The following is a 26969-nucleotide window of genomic DNA, read 5'->3' on the forward strand; positions in this document are numbered from 1 at the left end:
CTAATAGTGCAAGAATATTCTGGCCAGAGGAGGCCTAACAGCCTCTAACCTGGTTGGTCTGCAGCATCTGCATGGCTCCCTGCAGGCCTCTGGTTCTGCAGGTGCCTCCGTGTCCTCTCTACCTCCATCCTCTCTGTCTTGTCCATTTCTTGGGCCTGCATGTGTAGCCCGAAAAAGTGTTATTCCAGCCTCGTCAGTAAATAATTCCATTATCTGCAACTTAAATATATGAAATCATAAACATAAAAATTTTAGAAAAACTCATGCTTTTAAAAAAATATATTTTATTGATTTTTTACAGAGAGGAAGGGAGAGAGATAGAGAGTTAGAAACATCGATCAGCTGCCGCGCCCCCCCCCCCCCCCCCCCCGCACATCTCCTACTGGGGATGTGCCCGCAACCCAGGTACGTGCCCTTGACCGGAATCGAACCCGGGACCTTTCAGTCCCACAGGCCGACGCTCTATCCACTGAACCAAACCGGTTTTGGCAACTCATGCTTTTTTAAAAAAATAATTCTTTATTATTGAAAGTATTACATATGTCTCCTTTTGTCCCTCATTGGTCTTTTTTTTTCTTTTTTTTAAATACATTCTTATTGATTTTTGAGAGAAAAGGAGAGGGAAACAGATAGAAACATCAATGATGAGAATCTTAGATTGGTTGCCTCCTACACGCCCCTCTCTGGGGATCAGAGCCTGAAACTCGGGCATGTGCCCTGACCGGGAATCGAACTGTCACCTCTTGGTTCATAGATCAACACTCAACCACTGAGCCATGCTGGCTGAGCTAAAGAAAAACTTTACTTTTTATTATGGAAATTTTCTTTTTTTTTTTTAAAGAAAAATGTTTTTAAAATATATCTCCATTGATTTTAGAGAGAGAGGGAGAATGAGAGAGAGACAGACAGAAACATCATTGTTGTTCCACTTATTTATGAATTCATTGGTTGAATCTTATATGTGCCCTGACTGGGGACCAAACCCTCAACCTTGGCATATTGGGATGACACTCTGATCAACTGAACTACCCGGCCAGGGCCAAGGGAAGTTTTTAAACATACATAATGTAGCATAATATAATGAACCCTCAGGTATATGTTATTAAGGTTTTCTTATCTTTCTATTATATATTTTTCTCCCCAACTTTTTTTTTTTTTCCTGGAGTAATTTTAACACTTCAGACAGCTTACCATTTCACCTATAAATTCTTTTTTTTTTCACCTATAAATTCTTATGTAGGTATCTATTTTAACCTATCCTAGTTCCTCCTTCCTTTTAAAAAAATGTCATTTATTTGTTGTAGAAATGGAGTGCTTTTAAAAAAAATATTTTTATTGATTTCAGAGAGGAAGGGAGAGATAGAAACATTAATGATGAGAGAGAATCATTGATTGGCTGCCTCCTGCACGCCCCCTACTGGGGATCGAGCCTGCAATGCAGGCATATGCCCTTGACCGGAATCAAACCCGAGACCCTTCAGTCCACAGGCCTGTGCTCTATCCACTGAGCCAAGCCGGCTATGGCAATGGAGTGCTTTTTGTATATAATTATTTCATATGTTCTTTAAAAAATTGAGGCATGATTTATATACAGTGAAAAGCATAGATTTTATGTATACAGTTCAGTGAGTTTTGACAAATATATAGACTTGTGAAACGCACATCCTTAGAAAATTTAGAAATAGATCCATACTTGAATGGTCAATTGATTTTTGACAAGGGCACCAAGGCATATCAGTAGGGAAAACCTATAGCTATATCATATTCAGTACCAAAAACCTTCATATGTTTTGTTAACTTTCTCCACAGACAGGTATAAAAATCTTCCCACAGCTTCCAGAAAGCTGCAGTTCCTGGAGTTACAGAAAGACTTAGTAGATGATTTTAGGATACGACTGACTCAGGTGATGAAAGAAGAGACCAGAGCTTCCCTTGGCTTTCGATACTGTGCGATTCTTAATGCTGTGAACTATATCTCAACAGTGCTAGCAGACTGGGCTGACAATATTGTAAGTTAATGTGCTTTTATATTGAATAATACATTAGTAGTACGAATAGTTTTACCTTTTGAAATGTTGATTCTATAGCAAGCGAAAATACACATTAGGCAGAATAACAATTAGGCCAAACTTAAAAGGTGTGATTAAAGTACATATTTTTTCTCAGTCAACTCTCAAATGGTTAAATAATCCTGATATTTTAATCATTGGGGGAAAAAAGCCAACATTTCATGAAATAGTTGTTTATAGTTTTCAGTAGCCTTTATACTTGGGAATTACTTGTATGGTAATTGTCATCTCAGAAAAGTCAATAAAATCCAGAACTTTAAGGAAAATAAAATAATAACACTTGATATGTCTTGAATGCCTCAAAATGTGACAAATTATGAAGAATCACAAAAAATATAAACTATTTTAAAATTTTTAATAATTTCATACATTAAAATTATTTGTTTTGTTTATTTTCAAACATATACAAGCATAAATAGAATAATAAAATGAATCTGCATATGACTGTCACCCAGCTTCTCATACCAGTTTTGTGTCATTTTAAACAAAATGAAACCTCCACTCCCCATGTTGGATTATTTGGAATCAAATCTCAGATATCATGTTTCTTGGTAAATATTTTAATATATATATACCTCTGAAAGATAAGAGCTCCCTTTTAAAAAAACATAACTACCATACCATTATCACATCCAAGAAAATTAATTAATTAAATTATTGGAAGGTATGTTTTAAATAAATCTAAATATCAAAACGTTGGGTCCAATTAACAAGTACTGTAAGACCTTTTACCTCCAATAATTTTACCCATCTTTTCTCCATGTAGATTCCATGTGTTGACAGATTTGGTCTGCCTAAATATATATTAATTGGTAATTTATTTTTACTCTTTTTATTAATCCAAGGAATATATTGGGTGTTAGGGCTTTGTTAACCAGATTTTCCAATATATATACTTCCAGAAACTTAGCCTTTCCAATTTAACATACATAGATTAATGCCTATAGCTTTTTAGACATTAAAATGATCCAGAGGGCCTCCAAGAACTCCTTCTTAGGGTACCCTGGGGTTAAGAATTGCTATTCTAAGATCATCTGTGTGATATAAAAATCAGCTTGGGGTTTCACCAGCTTGTGCCATGACATAGGTTTCATGACAGGAAGCCTTAACAGAAAACTAAGATGATCATAAAACAGTGAAATAAATATATTTAGGTGAAAAAACTAAAATGAGAATAATGAATATGAAGCTACATTATAAAGTATTATATAATTATATCATGAAATGAAACTAGAAAAGTAAAATGAAAAACAGTTTGCTCAAACATTTGTAATATAGGGATCCCAGAAGTAAAAGAAAAAGAGAAAGGAACAGGAACTTTATTTAAAGAAATAATGGCTGCCCTAGCCTGCGTGGCTCAGTGGATAGAGCGTTAGCCTGTGGACTGAAGGGTCCCAGGTTCAATTCCAGCCAAGGGCACATACCTGGGTTGTGGGCTCGATCCCCAGTGGGGGGTGTGCAGGAGGCAGCTGATCAATGATTCTCTCTCATTATTGATGTTTCTATCTCTCGCCTCCCTTTCTCTCTGAAATCAATAAAGAAATATATTTAAAAAAAAAAAAGAAAGAATGCCTGAAAACTTTTGTAACCTGGGAAAGGAAACAAACATCCTGGTTCAGGAAGCACAGAGAGTTCCAGACAAAATGTACTCAAAGATACCCACACTAAGACATAATGTAATTCAAACGGCAAAAGTTAGAGAGACCTTCTTGAAGGAGGCAAGAGGTGAAAAACAGTAAAACCCCATAAGGCTGTGAGCTGATTTTTCAGCAGCAACTTTATAGACCAGAAGGGAGTGGCAGGATATTTTTAAAGAGCTAAAAGAAAGGAACCTACAACCTAGAATAATTTATCCAGCAGGGTTATCCTTCAGAATTTAAAGAAAGAGTTCCCTGGCTTGGCTGCCATGGCTCAGTGGTTGAGCTTCGACCTATGACCCAGGAGGTCACAGTTGGATTCCTGGTCAGGGCACATGCCAAGGTTGCAGGCTTGATCCCCAGTGTGGGGCATGCAGGAGACAGCCAATCAGTTATTCTCTGTCATCATTGATGTCTCTCTCTTTCCCTCTCTCTGCCTCTCTGAAATCAATAAAAATATATTTTTTTAAAACAGAGTTTCCTGGACAAACAAAAACTAAAGTAGTCCATCATCATTATACCAGCTTTACAAGAAATAGTAAAGGGTCTTCTTTAAGCAGAAAAGGGAAGTTCAATTCCAGTGCTACAGCAACCCCACTGCCACTACACTGACCACCTGATGGTGGCTCTCAGTTTCAGGTCTTGGAGACAAGCATGGGGGAAAAATAAAAAAAAAGAAAAAAGAAAAAAAAAAAAAGAAAAAAAAAAGAAAAGGGAAGTTCATAACTAGAAATAGGAGAAAGGAAAAAAAATCTCATAGGTAAAGCCAAATACTTAATAAATTCAGCATATCATATATGTAAGAAGCTACTACAGAGGTCAAAAGAAAAAATATCAGACTTAAACCATGAGTAGTTAGGAGATGCACAATAGAAAAAGATCTAAAACATGATATCAATAATGTAAAGCATGGGAGGGGGAGTAAAAATTGTCCTTATAGAATATCTTCAAACGTAAAGACCTGTCAGCTTAAAATAGACTGCTACAGATACAGATACACACACACACACACACACACACACACACACACACACGCACGCGCGCGCACCTCATGGTAACTATAGCTACAAACCTGCAAAGAACAAAGAGAAAGAAATCCAAACAAAATACTAAAGAAAAACAGCAAACCACAAGGGAAGAGATGAAGAGAAGAAGAAAGGAACAGAGGAGAACTGTAAAACAACCAAAAAATAATGAACAAAATGGCAATACTTACCAATAATTACTTTACATATGAATGGATTAAATGCTCCAATAAAAAGACACAGGGTGGTTCTGTGAATTTGAAAACATGATCCACCTATAATAGTAATTAAAAAAACATGACCAATCTAACAAGAGACACTTCTAATTGAAAGACACATGCAGACTGAAAGTGAAGGGATGAAAAAAGATATTTCATGTGAATAGAAATGAAAAGAAAGCTGGCATAGGAATACTCATATCAGACAAAATAGACTTTAAAACATTTAAAAAAGACAAGGAGATAGCAATTATAAAGGGGTCAATCCAAGAAGAGGACATAACAATTGTAAATATCTACACAACTAACAGGAGCACCTAACTTTATAAAGCAATTGTTAATGGGCATAGAGGGAGAAATCCAGAGTAATACAATCATAGTTGGGGATTTTAATATCTCACACCAGTGAGATCTCCAGACAGAAAATTAATAAGGAAATGATGGCCTTAATGATCACCTTACACCAGATTAACTTAATAGACACTTACAGAACATTTCATCTAAAAACTGCAGATATATACATTTTTTTTCAAGTGCACATGGAACATTTTCTAACATAGACCACATGTTAGGCCACAAAACAAGTCTCAGTAAATTCAAGAAGATTGAAATCATATCAAGCATCTTTTCCAACCACAGTGGTATGAAACTAGAGATCAACCACAGGAAGAAAACTGGAAAAAACACAAATACATGAAGACTATAAATAACATGCTACTAAACAACCAATGGATCAAAGAGGAAATCAAACAACAACAAAAAAATAAAGGGGAAATAAATAAAGCTGTTTACTATTGGGGGGAGGGTAAAAGAACAAGAGGGGAATATGCTTCAAGTTTTAGCCAAAAAGAAAAAAGGGAGAGAGAGCTCCAATATCTGTGTGTGGTTTTTCAGTAAGGTGGAAAAAATAATTTTAACTAAAGACTTAAAAGTACCATTTAAAAAAATATGATAAGGTGGGGATTGAAAAATCACAGTTAAATAATTAGATTAACTGAGAATTGGTGACAAATTCACAGTATACTAAGGAAAATGTAATTTTTGAATGTGCCCACATGAGTCACAAAAATGGACAAGGTAAATTAATTTAAAATTTCTGTACATTGTCAAATCTAATCTTAATGCAATAAAACAAAAAATAAAAGCAGAAATGACATATAGCCAAACATAGACATTTAGAAATATTTAATACTTGGGTTAGGGAGGAAGTCTAAAAAACATGACAAGAATGTATCTTAAATTATGAATTTATGACAAAAAATTATAGTATACTGGTAATGTATTATATAATGTGTTGTATACAGAATTATGATATACTGCTAAAAGATAGACAAAAATTGTATTTCTTTACTGTGAAATATAAAAAGTAGTCTTTATCTTAAATACAGGGTAATAAGCCAAAATAAATAAGAAATAAAAATACTAATTACAGATGTAAACACAATAAAAATCTGATAAACAAAATCATAATTTATTTTAGTCTGGCCTTTGGCTGTAACAATAATTATTTAAAACCTACTTTTTCTACAAAAATGTTAGCTGAAATCTTTGTACATAATATCATTCTGCTGAGCAAGGAAAATAAGACAAAATATTTCACAATTATAATTTCAAATAATCATTTTAAAATACAGTGTAGAGTGTAATGCATTTATCTTTATAAAGTCACCTAATCAGAATACATTCATTCATTGTATACTTTTTTGTATCATGTTCCTAATTTTAGTAAGTAGTTTATTCATTCAGCCCCCACACTGCTCCATTTTCTGCTAAGTGTTTTCAATAGTATGAAACAAATTGTCATTCTTGATTCTTGTGCCAGATGATTTAAAAAGAAACTCATTCAGGGACAGATTTTTAACTTCAATGAAATATTTGTGGAACATCACTAACTAACTTTAGGGCTGTAGCCTTTAACAAAGATGAATTTGCCATCATCCTTATCCTTAGAAAATTACCTGACACTGAAAATTTCTTTCTGATGCTGAATTAACTGTCTTTCTGTCAAAAGAGAAATAACCAAATTTTAGAGTTGATTCTTCATATTATGAATGAATTCTGTGTCCTAGTATGTTACTATGGTACAAATTCTGTTTAAAATCAAAAGTCCCTTTATCACCTTCATAGTTCTTTGAACTCTGAATGCTTTAAATAACAATCATAGCCCTGGCCGGTAGCTCAGTGGTTAGAGCGTCAAGGGCATGTACCTAGGTTGCAGGTTCAATCCCTGGCCCCCGTTGGGGCTTGTGTGGGAGGCGTCTCACATCGATGTTTCTCTCTCTCTTTCTTCCTTCTCCCTCCCTACTACTCTCTGGAAAAATATCCTCCCGTGAGGATTAACAAAATCATTAAAACTCTTGTATTACAAACTTAGAAAAATAAAAAGGAAAAGTGGACAAGAGTTGACCTTCCACGTATTTAGATTCTCTACTAATAGCTGTCTCTCCATTCCCAGGTTGTGCCAAGCCTGACATGTCCATCCATTCAGAATTAGGAAGTTTTCGGGGATAGGGGACAGAAACCCGATGCATAGGCCTCAGCGGGGAGTGGGGGAATGAGGAAGTGAGGAATTTGTGTTGCTCTGAGGATTAGGCATGGCTGCTCTGAAGTTGTTTTCTGGCTTCATACTCAGACACACTGGTAAGTGTGACAATAGGTGGCCCAGGACCACTTGGTCCATCAGCAATCTCAAAAGGATAGTGCCCCTTTCCAGATAGTTTCAGCCGAAATACAAAGGTGGCCTCTCTCATATCCGTCACTGAACAACTAAGTGTGGCCATCCCCAACCCCTGTTCATGGACCTTAGGTTCTTTTTAGTCTTTTGTTAATATTCACAGCACTGTTTCCCTATACGGCAGAAAAAATAATACTAACTCTACCTAAAATACCACTGTAAAAATGACATTGTAATTTTCTTAACTCTTATACATGCTAGATTACTACAACTTTAAATCTGTCTAGGAAAATGATTACTTAAGGAAGTATGGTAGCCATCAGGGAAATGCAAATCAAATCCACCATGGCATACCACTTCATTCAAACTATGAAGGAGGACTATGATAAAAATGACATAATAACAGCTGTTGGCACGGTTGTGGAGAAATCCGAATCCTCACACAGTTGATGGGAAAATAAGATGGTGCAATTGTTGTGGAAAACAGTTTGGCAGTTTCTCAAACTGTTAAACATAGAATTAACATATCATCCAGCGATTCCACTCTTAGGTATATACCTAAGAGGAGTGAAAACATATGTCTACACAAATGTTCATAACAGCATTATTCATAACAGACAAAAAGTGGAAACAATCCAGTGTCCATCAAAATGTGGTATATCCGTATAATGGAATATTACTCAGCAATACAAATAAAATACTAATTCATGTAACAACATGGATGAATCGTGAAAACATGCTAAGTGAAAGGAGCTAGTCACAAAGAACCACAATTTGTATGATTCCATTTATATGAAGTGTCCAGAATAGGCAAACCCATAGCGGGAGAGAGTGTGGAGGGGAAGGAGGAGGATGTCCAAGAGTGTGGGGCTTCTTTTTGGAGTAATGAAAATGTTCTAAAATGGTGAGATACGTGCAACCCTGAATATAATAAAAGCCACTGTGTACTTTAAATGACTGAATTATATATGAGTTCTATTGCAAGCTGGTAAAGCGTCTCAATAAATGTGTTCACATATTTTTGCTTTCAGTTCTTTCTACAACTTCAACAGGCGGCATTGGAGGTCTTTGCAGAGAACAACACTCTCAGTAAACTGCAGCTGGGACAGCTAGCCTCTATGGAGAGCTCAGTCTTTGATGACATGATTAACCTGTTAGAGCGTTTAAAACATGACATGTTGACCCGTCAAGTAGACCATGTTTTTAGAGAAGTTAAAGATGCTGCAAAATCGTATAGAAAAGAAAGGTAAGTCCTCTGTATTTTCTTACAAGTCAACTTTCAACTCCAGTTTGATAAAACTTAAAAGATGATATATATACCGTCAGATTTCCAAGATATCTAAATAGCACAGAGTTAGGCGTTTTGCACACCAAGCTTAGTTAACTGTTTCTGTCTAAAATATATTCATTCTTACTTACTTTCTTTTTATTGATTTCAGAGAGGAAGGGAGAGGGATAGAAACATCAGTGATGAGAGAAAATCATCTATCGGCTGCCTCCTGCATGCCCCCACTGGGATCGAGCCCACAACTTGGGCATGTGCCCTGACTGGGATTCGAACTATGACCTCCTATTTCATAGGTCAACGCTCAACCACTGAGCTACACTGGCCGGGCTAAAATAGATTCACTCTTAATCAGAATAAACTGACCATAATTTAACCTTCAGATGTGTCCGTAAATACAGAGAGCTGATGTATGGTATGAGTTGAATGGCCTAGCCCAGTGGTCACCAAACTCATTAGTCAACAGAGCCAAATATCAACAGTATGATTGAAATTTCTTTTGAGAGCCAAATTTTTTAAACTTAAACTATATAGGTAGGTACATTGTTATTAATTTAATTAGTGTACTCCTAAGCTGGCCTTTGCTAAAAACGTCCTCAATCTGAGGGGTTGACCTCAGCGAACGTACCCCCACTTCTTCTAATGCCACTCCTTCAAAATAGACTTGCCCAGGCCGAAAACCGACTTCGGCGCATGGGCCACGAAGTTTCAGTCTCACTGTACGTGCCTGCCCGCACGTGGAATTTTGTGGAAGAGCCACACGCAAGGGGCCAAAGAGCCGCATGTGGCTCGAGAGCCTCAGTTTGCCGACCACTGCCTAGCCTGTCACCCATTTTCAAAGTAAGGGGCTGCTGCAGTCCTTTGTGCATGCTTGTATTGTCCAGTTCATTCTCCTGCCATAACTCCCTTTGGACACCTGTTACCTCCACTAGACTGAGGTCCTTGACAGCAGCAATACCTTTTTGTCCTAGCACAGTCCTAACCAACTTGGAAGTGTAGTCCCTGTTTTGCTAAAAATTAGAGCATAAAATTAGCTGTTATCTTAAATGCTAATATGTTTTACATTTTAACTGTCTTAAAATTATTTCAATAAGTCCTCTTTAGGGATTTAAAAAATTTAATCAAGCCCTAACTGGTTTGGCTCAGTGGATCGAGCGTTGGCCTGCGGACTGAGAGGTCCCAGGTTCGATTCCAGTCAAGGGCATGTACCTTGATTGCGGGCACATCCCCGGGGGGGGGGGGGGGGGGTATACAGAAGGCAGCTGATGGATGTTTCTCTCTCATCGATGTTTCTGACTCTCTATCCCTCTCTCTTCCTCTCTGTAAAAAAATCAATAAAATATATTTAAAAAAATTTTAATCTATCATCTTCACTAAATAAACAATATTTGAGAGCTAAAGTATAAATATATGTATATTTATTTTTCTGAGAGAGTTTTAAATGCTGTACATCTTTTCTTATTCAAAACTAGTGCCCCAGTGCATGAATTCGTGTACATTGATAGGAAATTAATTATGAGAAATATTTTAATATCGCTATTCGCCCATTCTCAATAATAGAAGTTTCAACCAAATTCAGTATAGACAATGACAGATCGAAACACACGTGAGCGATTGGCACCAGCGAGAACTTTATATGTATCACACATGCGCGAGTCAACTTAGCCTTTTGTATATATATAGAATAAAGTTGCTTAAGTAGATCTGCTTTCTGATTTAACTAAACTTTTTTTAGCCAGTGAAGCACCCCAACTTCTCTTTCAGGTAATTGTCAGCAACATAGCAGTAAATATCAACACGAAGCAGATTATTATTGTAGACCATGCAGGGAGAACAAAGGGTAAAATATTTAACTGCATCAGTGTTTAATTATATTCTGCGCAGTGAGAAAACCTGAAGTCATTTTCAAGGTCCCCCATTTCCAACTTCTTTTCAGTTGGGTCAAATTTCTAAGCTTTCTAGATCTCCGTTTTCTGGTAATGAAAAGAAAATAGGATTCCACTGAGTCTCCTATCTGCCTACTCTAGGAATACTGTGAGGATCAAATGAGATGAGGCATGGGAAAACACTTCACAGACATTTGGTTAAAATGTAAAATGTTTGCACCTGGCTATAAAGCAAGTCATGTTCCTGGGCTGACGAAACTCCAAGGAGGCTAGTCGCTAGGGAGAGGAATCCAGATGTTGCTACATGATGTCATTACCCGGTGCCCACAGCCACTGTTTCTGGGCTGGGCTGGGCTGGGCTGGGCTGTGGGCCACATTTTGCGCCATGGGGTCTTGGCAGTGTTGGCTGCGATTTGGTAGGCTGTTGCTCCGGGGTGATGGTGGGGCCTGTGTCCCACTTGGAGGAAGCTGAGTGTTGCTTTGTGGGTGCCAGGTCCGCAGTGCCATTTCTCTGTAAATGGCCAGTGCGCATCACAGCAGCTCCTACATTGAGCATCTGCCCCCTGGTGGTCAGTGTGCATCATAGCGACCAGTAGGACAGTTGGACACTTAGCATATTAGCCCTTTACATATGGACTAGAGGCCCAGTGCACGAATTCGTGCATGGGTGGGGTCTGGCTGGTCTGCCCCGATGGGGGCAGATCAGGGCCAGGATGGCAGGACGGAGGGGATGCAGGAGGTTGGCCGGCCAGCCCTGCCCCCGATCAGTGTGGATGGTGGCCAATCAGGGGAGGGGCCAGCCTGGGAGTGGGGCTGAGGGAGATTGGCCAGCTGGCCACACCCCCAATCAGGCCGGTTGGCCAGCTGCAGTCTGGTAGTTCCAGTCGTTCTGGCATTCCTGTTGCTGGCTTTTTATATATATAGATAGATGCCTCAGGACAGTGCATTTCCCCAAATTTAAAATTAGTTAAATCTTTAAAAATCACAAAGTGATGAAAATGTTTATGGTAAAAATGAATGTGCTACAGGCAGTGCTGCTCTTGTTTTCCCAGGTGGTTGTCCTTGCCCTCTCAGTCTGAGCAGGCAGTCATGTCCCTGTCCAGCTCGGCTTGCCCCCTCCTGCTTACGTTACGAGACCGTTTACTTCAGTTGGAACAGCAGCTTTGCTTCTCTTTATTTAAAACTTTCTGGCAAATGCTCGTAGAGAAGCTGGATATATACATCTATCAAGAAGTAAGTAAGGAGAAGGCTGTTTTGGGGCTATGATGATGAAGGCAACTGTGATATGAATTATTCTTTGTTTCAGATCATTCTTGCTAATCACTTCAATGAAGGAGGAGCAGCGCAGTTGCAGTTTGATATGACTCGGAATCTTTTCCCTTTGTTCTCCCACTATTGCAAGAGACCAGAAAATTACTTTAAACAGTAAGCTCAGTTTTTAACAATTGAGTTTGATGTATCAAATCCTGAGAGGAGGTTAATTCCTTTTTTAACAACTTTAGGGTTCCAATGATGTTAAATGTATATAGCATCAAATAAAAATTTTATATGTTCATTGTGTATCAGAATAATACAGGGTGGGGTAAAAGTAGGTTTATAGTAGTTCATCTGGAAAATAATACAATAATTAAGAAATAATAATACTAATACAAGAATAAACTATGGTTCACATACTCACAACTGTGAACCTACTTTTGCCCATCCTACATTTGACCCATGACCCCAAAAAGTCCACCAGCACTGGATATATATTATAGTTGGGCTTTCTTTTCTAGCATTTGCTTTAATACTCTGATTTGCTTATTACTAGAGAAATAAATAGAAAAATGAAAGCAAGGTCAGTTCTACCATAGTTGATAAATGTAAGAAATTAAAAATATGTTTAGTATCTAATAACAGGCCAGGCTTGAAGAAAATTCTTGTTTTTAAACATTTGACATTAATTTTAGTTCTAAGTATATAATTACAGGAAGAATTCTTAGAAGTATTTTTAGAAATTATTGATGTAAAATTTGAATTGTTTGGGTCTTTCTGAGATTATAAAATATTCTTTTTTATAAAATGAAAGATTATTTTTGCTCATTTCAGTAAGCTTTCTATTCCTGTTTTTTTGTTTTGTTTTAGTAGTCTACCTTTCTACTGCATTCATTTCATCCCTTAATTTTCTCTTTTCCCATATCCTAATCTACCTAGAGTCTTAGCTACATTTAATAGACTATTAATATCAAATATTGTATTTTGGGAAGTAATGGATACTATTGAAAACGGTGATGCTATTACCTTATAGTAACCTGATGAAATATAAACTCTGTACACATGCATAGTCCTAATATGTTAAAGGAACCAAATAATAAATCCATACATAGTTTTTATTGAGGGCACATGACTAGAGGTGCAGGAAAGCTCTTTAGTTTCTCAAAATGAAATTGTTATAGAATAATGTGGATGATAAAGATAATGGAGATCTCATTTCCTTCCTGCTTTTTTTATACAGTGTAAAAGAATCCTGTATTATTTTGAATTTGAACATTGGTTCTGCACTACTTCTGAAAGATGTCCTGCAGTCAACTTCTGGGCAGCCTCCTGCCACAGCGGCATTAAATGAAATTGGAATTTACAAACTGGCTCCACAAGATGTTGAGATTCTACTTAATTTGAGGACAAACTGGCCTAACACTGGAAAATAATGCATCTTCCCCTCCCCCCCTTTTTTGAACAAAGAGGAAGCCAACTGGATTAAGTTAAACAATGAAGTTCCGAATTAATGAAGCTGGATAACTGAAAACTTTATAGAATCATTTATTACCTTTGACTTACAGTGTTATTAAAATGCTGACCATATTTTCTGAGCCCTTTTGTCCCTAAGAAAACAAAAACAGAAAACTCAGAAGCCATGGAAACTCAGAATAATCCCATTTACAGATATAAATGCTGAATATGTGTTAAATAAAATACAAGTGCAGAGATAATAAATTATAACCAAATTTCAATTTCCTATGTTAACTAAGGGAGACTATTGTGGATAATCAAACACAGCAAATAAATTTTAAAAAAATCACTTTAGAATGCATGTTTGTAATTGAAGCTCCTGTATCTAGTTTGGAAATTCACTGTATCTCCTGTAAGAAAACACATTAAGAGATAGTAACTAAAATAGGATTGCTCTCATTTACCACAAATGTCCTTCCATTTAAAATACTTCCTTGTAAAAAAAAATAATAAAAAATAAAATACTTCCTTGTTTTAGTCCACATGTCTGTGGGCAACCTCTTCTTTTGGATGAAACATTTCAGGCCAGAGCACTGTGCTTTAATCTTCCGAGGGGTAGGGAATGTAATTAAACAATTTTTGTTTAATACGTATGTAACTGATGATGAGATGGGAATATTAAACTTTCTAACTTTACCTTGGCCTTGGATTATGTTAATGATTTCTTGTGAATAAATGCTCAGTGAGTAACACTTTTAAACAAACTGAGTTAGACTAGTCTTTCTTCAACTACCAAATTTTATTCCAGTGTGTTTTTTTTTTTCTGATTTAGCATTTACTTAATACTTTTTATGTTGTAATACTTCAAATTTTAAATAGTCAGTCTGGCATGCAACGTATACTGTTGATAAACACTTTGTGCTAAATAATTTTGGGGAAATATTTTGAGAGAAATTCTGTAACCCTATTTTATACTGGGAGTTTCCAACTAGTGTATTGCACTCAAAGCTTTTCTGTTAGTCCTAGCAAATGGGGCTTTTCTATCTCATTCTTTGAGAATTGCTGGGGTCTCCCATTAAGAAAAGGAAGCTGCCTCTGAAACTTCCTAACTCCAGCGTTTTCTCTCTCCCCTCTCGCCAGGCTCAGGAACTTTTCTGTCATCCCTCCCTGTCCTCACTTGCTAGTCAGCTGAAAGTTTCTATCAAAAGATAGGAATCTGGCCCTGGCTGGTATGGCTCAGTTGGTTGGGTGTTGTCTGTGCACTGAAAGGTTGCTGGTTTGATTCCTGGTCAGGGCACATGCCTGGGTTGCAGGCTCCTCCATCCCCGGAAGAGGGCGTGCAGGCGGCAGCTGATTAATGGTTCTCTCTCCCTCTCCCTCTCCCTCCCTCTCCCTTCCTCTCTCTAAAAATCAATTTAAAAATTTAAAAAAAGGTTAGGATCCTGTTTTAAAAGATATTAATTGTACTTCAAAACCATATTCTTTAAATATTACTCATTAGAAAATGAACTTACACTTCATCCTTGAATTTGTCCAAAGTTATTCCACGTCCATCATCTTTTAAATCTTCATCTTCAGTTAACAGACCCAGGTTCTCTAGGGCTGTGAAAGTCAGAATCAGAAGGAAAGTTTACAAAGCAAATCACTTTTGGCTAGAGGAAGTTATGGAATGACTAACTATGACCTCGGTTTGCTTTAGACACTGACCTCCTTTGTACTGCATAAATGATATGCTGCCTCTACCTGCGGAGTCCATCATCTCAAACATAGCCACAATGTTACTGTGATCCATGAAGAAAGGGAAAGACACACCTGTTGCTTTAGCAATTCTCAGTCGTTCCAATAGAGAGATTAAATACTCTCTTGGTTTAGCTGTAAAGAAAAAAAAGTAGTTCCAACTCTTTTTGATATGAAATTAAAATATGTCACAAATGGATACAGTCATTTCACAATTATTAAGTTGTTAAATGGTTCAATGTTGTGTACTGTGCACTGGGGATAGAGACCTAGCTTGTGAGAAAGGCAAGATACTGAAAACTTAATTACATATCAGTAATCTGTGCTCTGCCACAGATTATTGAATAAAAAAAAGTCAAGAGACCAGATCTGGGTTTGTTTTTTGTTTTTTTGTTTTTCTCCCCCCAAAAGCTCTTTAGGTGATTCTAATATGCAGACAGAGTTGAAAACTAAGAATACTGAAACAGCCCTAATTGGTTTGGCTCAGCGGATAGAGCATCGGCCTGCGGACTGAAGGGTCCCAGGTTCGATTCCGGTCAAGGGCATGTGCCTTGGTTGCAGGCACAATCCCCAGTGGGGAGTGTGCAGGAGGCAGCTGATCGATGTTTCTCTCTCATCGATGTTTCTCTCTATCCCTCTCCCATCCTCTCTGTAAACAATCAATAAAATATATTTAAAAATAAAAAAGAATACTGAAACAGCATGATGCAGGAAAGAAGGTGGCCAACTGAAAAAAGGGATAAAATAAAAATAAAGACTATTCCAATTAAGAGACATAAATGATCATTTGTAAAAAAAAAAAAAAAAAAAAAAAAAAAAAGCCCTAACCAGTTTGGCTCAGTGGATAGAGCATCGGCCTGTGGACTGAAGGGTCCCGGGTTCGGTTCTTTTTCTTTTTAAATATATTTCATTGATTTTTTTACAGAGAGGAGGGGAGAGGAATAGAGAGCCAGAAACACTGATGAGACAGAAACATCGATCAGTTGCCTCCTGCACTACTCCCACTGGGGATGTGCCTGCAACCAAGGTATATGCCCTTGACTGGAATCGAACCTGAGACTCTTTAGTCTGCAGGCTGACGCTCTATACACTGAGCCAAACCGGCTAGGGTCCTGGTTCGATACCTTGGTTGCAGGCTAGATCCCTGGCCCCTGTGGGGGCACTTGCGGGAGGAAACCAATCAATGTGTGTCTCTCACATCAATGTTTCGGCATCTACCTCTCCCTCTGGTGAGAATAAATCTATAATAATAAAAGCATAATATGCTAATTAGACTGAACGTCCTTCCAGATGACCTTCCGGATGAAGCCAGGGCCACAAGGGAAGCCTGGGTCCCAGGTGCCAGAGGGAAGCCAGTGCCAGCAGCCTGGAGAAGGAAGGTCTACTCTTGCACGAATTTCGTGCATTGGGCCTCTAGTAAATAAATAAAATAAAAGTAGAAAAGTATAACGAACATTACCAACTTCAACTGTTACAATTTGTGCCCGTCTTATTTGACCATAATCTCATCCAGTTCCCCTCTTCCTATGTTATTTTGAAGTAAATCGTAGCAATCATATTTCATTAATAAGTATTTGAATGTATATCTCTAAAAGATAAGGTCTCTTTTTTTTAAAAAAAATTTCTATCAGCTTTAGAGAAGAAGGAAGAGGGAGAGAAAGAAACATCAATGATGAGAAAGAATCATTGATCAGCTGCCCCTCTACTAGGGATTGAGCCTGCAACCCGGGCATGTGCCTTGACCGGGAATTGGACTGTAACCTCCTGGCTCATAGGTCAAAGCTCAACCACTGAGCCACACCAGCTGGGCTAGTTCTTTTTTTTTCTTCTTGTATATATCCCTTGACTGGGGATCGAGCCTGCAACCTTGGCCTATGGGGATGATGCTCAACTGAGCTACCTGGCCAGGGCCCCCCAGTGCTTTTTTTAAAAAGTGCATTCCTTTTTTTCTTCTTTTTTTAATCCTCACCCAAGGATATGTTTTTATTAATTTTTAGAGAGACAGGAAGGGAGAGAGAAAGAAACATTGATGTAAAAGAGAACATTCATTGGTCACCTCCCAAATGTGCCTGACCAAAAACTGAACCCAAAACCTCAGTACGTGTCCTGACCGGGAATGGAACCGCAACTTTTTGGTGTACAGGAGAATGCTCTAACCAACTTAACATTTGATGAATGTAACTTACAGTGGAGTCCTTTAGTATACCATCATGCCTATACACAGAGATCTTCCTACCATCTTTTTGGTGCCTCACTCTTTAATATAAATGGATAGAAAAAGGGTCATGTGACATTTGAAGAAAGTCTCCAACATGAAATACAGAAACTAAAACAAATTAAAAAAAAAAAAAAAAAAGCCCAGGGGAGACAGAAATAGGACAGATGGAATAAAATCAAATGTCAAAGTAGGTTGTGGGAGTTGGGGCCCATACTGGAGGCAATCAATGGATGTTTCTCTCTCACATGGATGTTTCTCTCTCCCTTTCTCTCTCTCAAATCAATAAATAAAAAATGTAAAAGAATGCATTCCTTTGTACTCCCCCCCCCCCGCCACTATTTATTTTTATTTGTTGCAGAGTTTCTATTGCTTTATCGATTTAAAAGAACTAGAGAGCGCTTGATGATCGTATTGGTTGGGGGGGGCAAAGTTGGAATGTTTGGTATTTCCATTTCCTTGAAGGAAGAGGTGGATAAATTTGGCATTTTGGACACTTCTTGTGGAGAGAGGCCGGCAAGGTACAATTTTGCATTTGGGTAAAAGGACATCAACATAACTTTCATCTTAACGTAATTTGAAATCACCGCACGAAAATTAAGAAATGTTTCAAGTTTTTAAAGGGGGTCAGCGGTGTAAAAATGTCAGGAAAAGACTCTCCTCCAAAACACCGATCCACCTGGCCCCATCAATTGTTTAGCTCTCTTACCAGATTAAAAACTCTTTGAGGGCGGGGTAACATTGGAAACACCTGATCCTTGCGAGACATAGGGGCAATTCATTTATTTATTCTTCCCCACGTTTGCCCGAGATCGGCACCACTACCCCCATTTTCCAGAAACAGGAGACTGAGGTTCAGGCTTTTGCCCCGTCACATAGTAGTAACAGGTGGAGCCCTCCACCTGGCCGAGTCCCGCGGCAACCTGGCTGGTGGTAGGCACAAAGGGGCCGTTCACTAAGCATTTGCCTAATTGAAGGCCACAGCCTTAATTGGCAGCAGAAGGGCTGCAAACGCGGGGGCGCCCGGCTGGAGGAGCGGCCGCACCGTGAATTTCTGGGAACTGCTGCTTGTGAGGAGGCGGGTGGGACAGAAAGCCGAGTGGTAGGTAAGACCCTTACTTGGCTGGAAAAAGAGCAGGTTACTGGTGAGATAGTTCAGCAACTCCATAATCCGATGTTTTTCCAAATATTTCCTGGCCTGGATCTCCCGGCTGTTGTTCTCCATCTCTCCGCGTTAGGCCGTTGCTAGGCGACGAGGAAGCTTTGCGGCAGTTGGACTCCTCCTCTTCCGCCCTGCGAGCCTGGTATAGGCTGTGACCTCAATGGAAGCTTTTCTCTGCTCCTGAGGGGAACCCTAGGGAGTGTGGGGGTGCTGGGCCTCTCGCAGGCAGACACCCCCCGCCCCTTGCCCCTTCCCCATCCTAATGGGGGCTGACGGCTGGGCCTGATGGTCTTTTCCTGTGCTCGGTACTTGTGAGGCAGGTTAGTCAGAAGCTAGGAAATTCCTTGGCAAGTGGACTAGGGAAACTGAGACAGATAGCAATTTATAGCCAGATACAGGTCACCTCCCTGGAGATAACGCCTAGGCCTCAGTTGTGTTTCAGTTCCACGCCCAGGAAAGCAGTAAACCAGACAAGTTATCCCTCAAGTTAAACGGACCTCAGGAGTAGCTGCACTGACTGAAGTCCCCCTGCCCCACTGAGCTGTGAGTGGAGACCAGGATCCTGAAAGGACCCACCTGGGAAGCTGATGGATATTCTGTTGAGACCTCCCCTATGGTCTCCATCCTTTAAAGCTTTTAGGAGGACCCAGAAAGCTCTCCCCCCGGGGAGTATGCCTGTGCCTTTCCCCTCCCCTTCACCCCTCACAGGCATGCATCTCCTAAACTCTAAGGCAGTGGTTCTCAACCTTGGCTGCACCTTAGAATCACCTGGGAATCTTTTTAAAATCCTGATTTCTGGGCCTCATCCTCCGGAAATTCTGTTTCTTTGTTACTAGTGTTGTGGCCCCATCCCATAACAAAGAAACAATTTCCGGAGGATGAGGCCCAGAAATCAGGATTTTAAAAAGATTCCCAGGTGATTCTAAGGTGCAGCCAAGGTTGAGAACCACTGCTCTAAGGGACCCCCCCACAAGACTTGCAATCAGGGCAGCAATGGACAGCAGCAGTTCCTCCTGGGGAAACCCGTTTCTGACTTCTTAGTGAACCCAACCTAGGTGCACTTGCCCAGTCCTTTCTTGTTTTACTCTCCCCAGCTTTAATAAACATCCTCTAAAAAAATCACCTGGACTCGTGAGTGTTTTCCTACACGATATCAAGAACCCACACACTACTGGCTGGCCCTAGGCAGACCTGCTTAGGGCCAGGTCACCTTTCCGGTAGCACTTGTTGATCCAATGAATAAGACCTGCTGCCAAAACCGGTTTGGCTCAGTGGATAGAGCGTCGGCCTGCGGACTGAGGGGTCCCGGGTTCGATTCCGGTCAAGGGCATGTACCTGGGTTGCAGGCACGTCCCCAGTAGGGGATGTGCAGGAGGCAGCTGATCGATGTTTCTCTCTCATCGATGTTTCTAACTCTCTATCTCTCTCCCTTCCTCTCTGTAAAAAAATCAATAAAATATATTTAATAAAAAAAAAAAAAAAAAAAAAAAAGACCTGCTGTGCTAATAACACAGAAGGAACTTGTGTAATTCTGGAGGGGCCCCAAGCATCTGGGAGATGCTCTGTCTTCAAAGTCTGGAGGAGGTGTTCTGTGGAGGGAAGGAACTCATTCTCTCAAGTGACTTGAAAACTGTGTACTCCGATCTGCACCACGGCTTAGGTTTGTAAGGAGGATATTTCAGAAGAATGTAGGAAAGTGCTTTGTAAACTGCTAGCAGCAGAATCCTTTAAAGAAATTATACGTGGCCCTGGCCGGTGTGGCTCGGTTGAGTATCGCCCCATGCACCCAACGGTGGCTGTTTTCATTCCCAGTCAGGGCACATACCCAGGTTGCAGGTTTTATCCTGGGGTGTGTACAGGAAGTAACCGATCGACATTCCTCTCTCTCTCTCAAATCAATACAAACATATTTTTTAAAAAGAAAGAAATCACAAGTGGCATCCCCACATGTAGAACAGATGGAGGCAAGCACTACGCTGGGTTCACGGGGGCCCATTATCTAAGGTACTTCAGCTGTGCCCTCCTCACAGAGCCATGGCCGGAGTGATCCTGGTGCCAGAATTAACTGGAGACTGGGGAGCTGTGACAGAACTAAGCTGACAAAGCAGATGCGTTGCTCCAGGGCCTGCGGACCTGAGGGCCCACTTGGGCCTCTGGTTCCTGATGGGTTCTGGGGAGAACTGAAAATCTATTGATGTGGGCTGTTACTCCTCCGTGTGTTTTGGTCCATCCTTTGGGGACTTGCTTTATGTTCCCTGATGTGAAGCACAAACAGCATACCTAAATAAAGTGCCCCCCTTTAAATCATGACCGCCTACCTGCGTGACCCTTAAAGGGTTGACTAAATGTGTGTGATCACTTAGGAAAGTGACTGTGGCTCCGCAAAGCAGAAGCCAGACTGTGGCAGGGGGACTAAAACGGAGAGGGACCCCTGCAGAGAGGTAATGGCTACAGAAAGCAGCAGAGGAGGACCTGAGTCACAGCAAACAGAGGGGGCCCGGTCATGGTGTCCTGTGACTGAGTGGCTTAGGAGAAGCAGAGTAAAAAATGTAAGGAAAGTTCCTTAAGGGAGAGGAGACTGCGTGCTGGTGATCTGGAGGCAGTGATTTCTGCTCAGTGGTGCAGGCTCTAGACATGTGGTCTTCTCCTCGAGAACTTCCTGTACTTACTCTCCAGGAGTGACTCGGTCCTGAATCAGTGGCTCTGACCTTTGAACCTCAAACGACACTGAAATGGCAACAATCGAATTCACTCTGCCTATAAAGTCAGACCTAGGAGAGAGCACATTGGACCCTGCTGACATCTTCCCAAGTTGCTGATCGTTTTCATGCCTACGAGCCCAGGTATCTTTGTCTGCTCAGCACTCCCTTTCCCCGACATCCCTCCGGCAGCCAGGCTCCAGTTCCTCTGGCGATCATGCTGAAGAGAAGTGTCCAGATGCCCCCTAGTGGAGCCAGCTATTCTCTGCTGAAGCCATCTCTTTAGCCAGTTTGGGTTTACTAAATCCTTGTAACACTTCTCCCTTCTCCAACTCCTTGCCCTCCATGTCCTTATTACCGCGAATCCTTTCCGTGGTTTGGGAGGGTAACTCCAGGAAAAGGCGTAGTGCCACGGTTCTCACCAGGACCACACCTGAGAACCACCTGAAGGCAAGAAGCACCGGCTCTGGCCCCATTCCAGGCCATGACACTGAATCTCTTGGGATAGGGCCTGACTATTGGGAGTTTCATGGTGGATGTTGTTGTTGTTTTGAACAGCTTTATTAATATTTAATAAACTGTACCTATTTAAGGTGTTTGTTTGTTTGTTTGTTTATTTTAATCCTCACTCAAGAATATTTTCTCCATTGCTTTTCAGAGAGTGGAAGAGAGAGGGAAAGACAGAGAAATATCAACGTGAGAGAAACACATGGATTGGTTGCCTCCTGCACACGCCCTGACCAGGGCCTGCCGGGGAGGAGCCTGCAACCAAGGTTCGTGCCCTTGACGGGAATCAAACCCGGGACCCTTTGGTCCACAGGCTGACGCTCTATCCACTGAGCCAAACTGGCTAGGGCAGGTATACCCTTATTTTAAAATTTAAAATGGGATAAATGGTGATCAAGGACACTTGACGTGGGGTGGTAACCACACAATACAATATACAGTGGGTGTACTGTAGAAGTGTACACCTGAAACTTGTATAATTTTATTAACCAACTAGATGCCCGATGCATGAAATTCGTGCAAGGGACTCAGCCCTCAAAGCCCCTCGGAGCCTGGCTGCCTTGGCTGGCCCTCGCAGCCCCAGCTTCGTCTGGAAGGTCATCTGGACGTCATTCTGCTGTTTGGTCTAATTAGCATACAGTGGTGCCTTGACTTACGAGTGTCCCGACTAACGAGTTTTTTGAGACACGAGCCGTCTTTTGGCCGATATTTTGCTTTGAGTTGCGAGCTAAAATTCGTGTTATGAGCCAGCTTCAGATACCCCACCGCTAGTTGGCGCAGTGAACGTCACAGTGAACGCCACAATATCAGCCCAGTAGCACGTGTCTCACTCGTTCACTTTAATGATTTGACATATGAGTAATTTGAGTTACGAGCTCCATCACGGAACAAATTAAACTCGTAAGTCAAGGCCCCACTGTATTAGCTCTTTATTATATAGGATGTCAACTCAATAAATTCAATAAAAAAGAACATATTATATAAATTTTTAAAGAAAGGATTTTATTCAATTATATGGTAAATACCATCCCCTACTAAAAAACAATGACATTTGTCCTACAATCTGTTAAACTTAACTAGAACATTCATATATATATATATTTTTAATATATTTTATTGATTTTTTACAGAGAGGAAGGGAGATGGATAGAGAGTTAGAAACATCGATGAGAGAGAAACATCGACCAGCTGCCTCCTGCACACCCGCACTGGGGATGTGCCTGCAACCAAGGTACATGCCCTTGACCGGAATCGAACCCAGCACCTTTCAGTCCGCAGGCCGACGCTCTATCCACTGAGCCAAACCGGTTTGGCATATCTTTTTTATAGTACATGTTAACATGATATAGGATGCAGGATGCAAAAATCAATTTAATAGGCATAACTAAATAATTTCACACATATGTAGAATCTTGGAAAAATGGTTAAAATTACATATGAATGTTAAATGTGGACACATGAATATTCCAAATACACCAGTGAACGTAATAAAGGATGTGTTTTCACTGATCTCTGCTAACCAACTTGCTGTCGGTGAATCTTCAAATACCCATTTCCAAATCTTCCAGCTCCTGGAGAAGGGCTTTCTCTTTTTGAATTTTCTCCAACTGATTTCTACCCTCCCCCACACACACCTGTTTTCCAGTTGCTGCTTGTTCTTTCAGTTGTTCGATTGCTTTCAGTTTCTTCTGTAGGTTCTGGATTTTTTTGTCTACTTCAAGGTGTCCAGAAGTTGGCTGGGAGATAGTATTTCGTGTTGAGCTCCGTGGGGCAGGAGTAGGTGCCAGATCTAGACGCTTGTCACTTCTTGCTTCCTGCCTTGCAGCTTTCTTAGCTTCCTGTTTCCTTCGATTTTTAAGGGCTGTTTTGGATAATGGTGTATTTCCCAGCTGTGGTTTCATATTCTGCGGCCGTTCCTTCTCATGCAGCTAGGACTTGGTGATTGGTTTAAAGCTGGGGGTCTATAAGCTGGTGCATCTTTCGGTTCTTCACTGGGTACGCCACTTGGAACTGCTTGGAAAGTTACTGTTTTTGCTGGAAATAGTCCGCCTACAAATGACTGCCAAAAAACCTGCCATCATTCCACATTGGATGGCACACATACTTGTGCAAGACAGAGTCAGTATCACGCCACGTCTGTACCCATGGTTAACGCCTAACCCGCGAGCACACATAGTTGTCAAAACATGCTCATCATCTGGGAACCAAGTGAAATATGTAGACTCAGAGGCCACCGGTTTAGAAATGTTTGTCGTTTTTAACACCCCACACTCCTGTTTGTCCACTCAGGTTTCCACATCTGGCTAGTACTAATATATGTCTGCGAGGGCCTTAGTAGGCTGCGTTATGAGGACCGGTTCCAAAGCCAGACACAGGATCACATTTCAAGTTGAAAATTGTCGCTTTGGCAGGCGTCAAACCATGAACAGCACAAAACTCAGCAGACTTAGAATTCCAAACTCCACCATAAACGGGCCACTTTTGGTACTTGCACCACAGCACTTTCTCCTTTTGCTGCAGTGCAATGCGGTGTTCGTTCCCCATAGCAGGGAGCTTCTGTCTTATCAACATCCGTGCTAGCTATTACCAACACAGCAGTAACGTTTTTATTCCCTGGCATTTTAACCTCAGCGGCCTTAAGGAAACTTTTATTCGCTAAAGCTGGTCCATCGAAGTTGGGATAATGATATAATTTAACAAATGAAGGTGAACCCTTATTACCTGGGACATAAACAGTCACCTTGTATGGTTGGGATTCAGGTGACAATACAAAAGGATTAATTTTCTTTGCAAATGCAATTTATTTGCAATTGTATTGAAATTGTTATTTTCAAAGACGTGACCTTCATCCTTAACATTTCAGGCACAAATAGTTTCATCTTCGACCAGGATGGACCCTGGTTTTGCACGTTTTTCTGGATGCTAGACTTCAAACATGTCCCAGTTTCCACATCATGAAGTTGTAGGGTGGGGAACACTGTAGTCCCTTGTTCGTGACATTGGTGATATTTATTTTTTCTCCATGGCCCCAGGCAAACAAGGTCTCATCCTTACTAAAGGAGCAGACTTTGCAGTTTTTCCCACGTTACCTTGAGAGATGTGGTGGTCCTTTCACCAGGTACAGTCCTGATCCTCGGGCTGTTAGGAGCGGTGTGGATGGCACCATCTTGTCCCAGAAAGCAAGGTGAACTCTCTCTTCTCTCTCTTTTTTTAAAATAATTTCAGAGAAGAAGGGAGAGAGAGAAACATCAATGATGAGAATCACTGACTGGCTGCCTCCTGCATGTCCCCTACTGAGGATTGAGCCCACAACCAGGGCATGTGCCCTTGACTAGAATCGAATCTGGGACCCTTCAGTCCTCAGGCTGACGCTCTATCTACTGAGCCAAACCAGCTAAGGAGCAAGGTGAACTCTTGTTGTAAGTATGTATCCATATAACCATCACTGTACCCAAATGTTTTCCTGTGTCCCTTTCTAGTTCCTCCTACTCATCCCTCCTTAACCCTGCCTCCCACCTCTGCCACTATCACCAGGCAACCGCTGACCTAAGATCTCTAACTATAGCTTAGTTTACATTTTCTAGGATTTTATAGAAATGGAACCAGAGAGCAGGTACAATTTTTTTTTGTCTAGTGTCTCACTCAACATAATTATTTTTGACATCCACCCTAAAGATAAATTTGAAGTCCAAGGAAACATGAAATATACATGGTTTGGGATGAAAAAGCCCCTGGATATCAATGCAATCCGTTTGGTAATCCACACCAAGTTTTACCAGCACCAAGTCTCTGCTGGGCAAGTCCTCCTGTGAAGAAGGATTGCTTCCAAAGTCATTCCATTTTATCTACTTTCAGGAAGTACATTCCACAATCATTCACTGTAATCACTTATATTTGATCAGTTTTAGTTTTTCTCTGGTTCTGTATCCAGACTTTTGTGGTGTCTTTTTGTTTTGCTAATCCTCACCCAAGGATATTTTCCCATTGATTTTTTTTTTTTTTTTTTTTTTTTTTTTTTTTTTTTAGAGAGAGTGGAAAGGAGCGGGGAGAGACAGAGAAAAACATTGATATGAGGGAGACACATCAATTGGTTACCTCCTGCACACGCCCGGGACCAGGTCTGGCCGGGAATTGAGCCTGCACCCGAGGTACATACCCTTGACTGGAAGGGTACCCAGGAACCTTTAGTCCGCAGGCCGATGCTCTATCCACTGAGTTAAACAGGCTAGGGCTGCACCCAGACTTTTTAAGCTGCCATGCCATGAGCCAAACATTGCATTGTACTGTGCTAACATGAGTTCACCTAATGGCTTCCATATATTTAGTCATTAATTATGAACATTGATATTATACTCTAAATTATTAAAATATCAAAACAGCATGATATTGTGGCAAATTAATATTCTACAGTTTATGATGAAAAGAGACAACCTCGTGCCTCATCCCCACCCCCCACCTCACCCCAAGGGAACTTTCTCTGCTGGGCCTGGTAACCTTGAATTCAGAATCTCAGTGTTCCATTTATTTCCCCCCCAAAATAACCCTTCAGTCCCTTGCTAAGGGGTGGGGTGTGGATGAGGAGCCACTTGTCTGTATGTGGGAGGTGAAGGGAGCTCTGAGGGATCCAACAACCTCATGTGAGACTTTCAACAACCCCTTTCCTCTTTTCCACCCATGGCTGCACCCCCTTCTCTGTTGTACCTACTACCTCTGGGGAGTTGGGGCGGGGGTGGGGGGGATATGGTCTTCTCATTAGTATTCTTTTCAAACTACTTGGTAACTTTCTTCTTTCTGCTAAGACAATTGCACTCCAGTCTGCCATTCACCTTTTGGTCTGTGTGTAAACTTTTAAATTTCAAAGTGCACAGTGAAATGAATGAATCTTAAGTATACAACCTGATGAATATTTCACCAGTGATTATATTCATTTAACAAGCTCCCAGGTCAAGATACAGAACATTTCCAGCACCAGAAACCTCCCTGGGGCTCTCCGGAAGGTAACAGCTATCCTATAAAGCCATCTGTTTGTGTTCATGGCTTCCATTCACCAAGGTTACTTTGAATGCCAGTTCATTAATTAAAATGTTGCACAAAGCTGGGCTCAGCATGGAGCTGGTGGGGACATCCTCCAAGCCTTTGAAGGTGA

At 40.6% G+C, this 26969-nt stretch overlaps 1 protein-coding gene and 1 pseudogene across 3 annotated transcripts; both read right to left on the reverse strand.

Moving 5' to 3' along the window:
- Positions 1-79: 79 nt before the first annotated feature.
- EFCAB10 (EF-hand calcium binding domain 10) lies at positions 80-18704 on the reverse strand. Of its 3 annotated transcripts, XM_070424624.1 has the most exons (5): positions 18575-18704; positions 15211-15375; positions 15018-15105; positions 13632-13655; positions 11808-12186 (listed from the first exon to the last, which is right to left on the reverse strand). In XM_070424624.1, the coding sequence occupies exons 1-5, from the start codon at positions 18678-18680 to the stop codon at positions 12120-12122; spliced, it is 450 nt and encodes a 149-aa protein (XP_070280725.1). In that variant the 5' UTR covers positions 18681-18704; the 3' UTR covers positions 11808-12119. The 3 variants fall into 3 exon arrangements, with proteins under 3 accessions (XP_070280723.1, XP_070280725.1, XP_070280724.1); XM_070424622.1 differs by lacking the exons at positions 11808-12186; positions 13632-13655 and adding an exon at positions 80-155; XM_070424623.1 differs by lacking the exons at positions 11808-12186; positions 13632-13655 and adding an exon at positions 13837-13913.
- A 4529-nt stretch (positions 18705-23233) lies between these two features.
- Positions 23234-24989, reverse strand: LOC139017016 (eukaryotic translation initiation factor 2A pseudogene; annotated as a pseudogene).
- Between the last annotated feature and the right edge of the window lie 1980 nt (positions 24990-26969).

This window comes from Myotis yumanensis, unplaced genomic scaffold (genome assembly GCF_028538775.1).
Source record: "Myotis yumanensis isolate MYYU_CA2020_CCGP unplaced genomic scaffold, mMyoYum1.0.hap1 SCAF_9, whole genome shotgun sequence".
In the NCBI taxonomy this organism is placed as follows: Eukaryota; Metazoa; Chordata; class Mammalia; order Chiroptera; family Vespertilionidae; genus Myotis; species Myotis yumanensis.

Coding starts and splice junctions, on each gene's coding strand:
- EFCAB10 (XM_070424624.1), bottom strand. CDS start 18,680: ATGGAGAACAACAGCCGGGAGATCCAGGCCAGGAAATATTTGGAAAAA. Junction 13,656..15,017: donor GACAAATTCAAGGATGAAGT/GTAAGTTCATTT, acceptor TTGTTTTCTTAG/GGACAAAAGGGCTCAGAAAA. Junction 12,187..13,631: donor AAAAGGGCTCAGAAAATATG/GTCAGCATTTTA, acceptor CTCTTGCAATAG/TGGGAGAACAAAGGGAAAAG.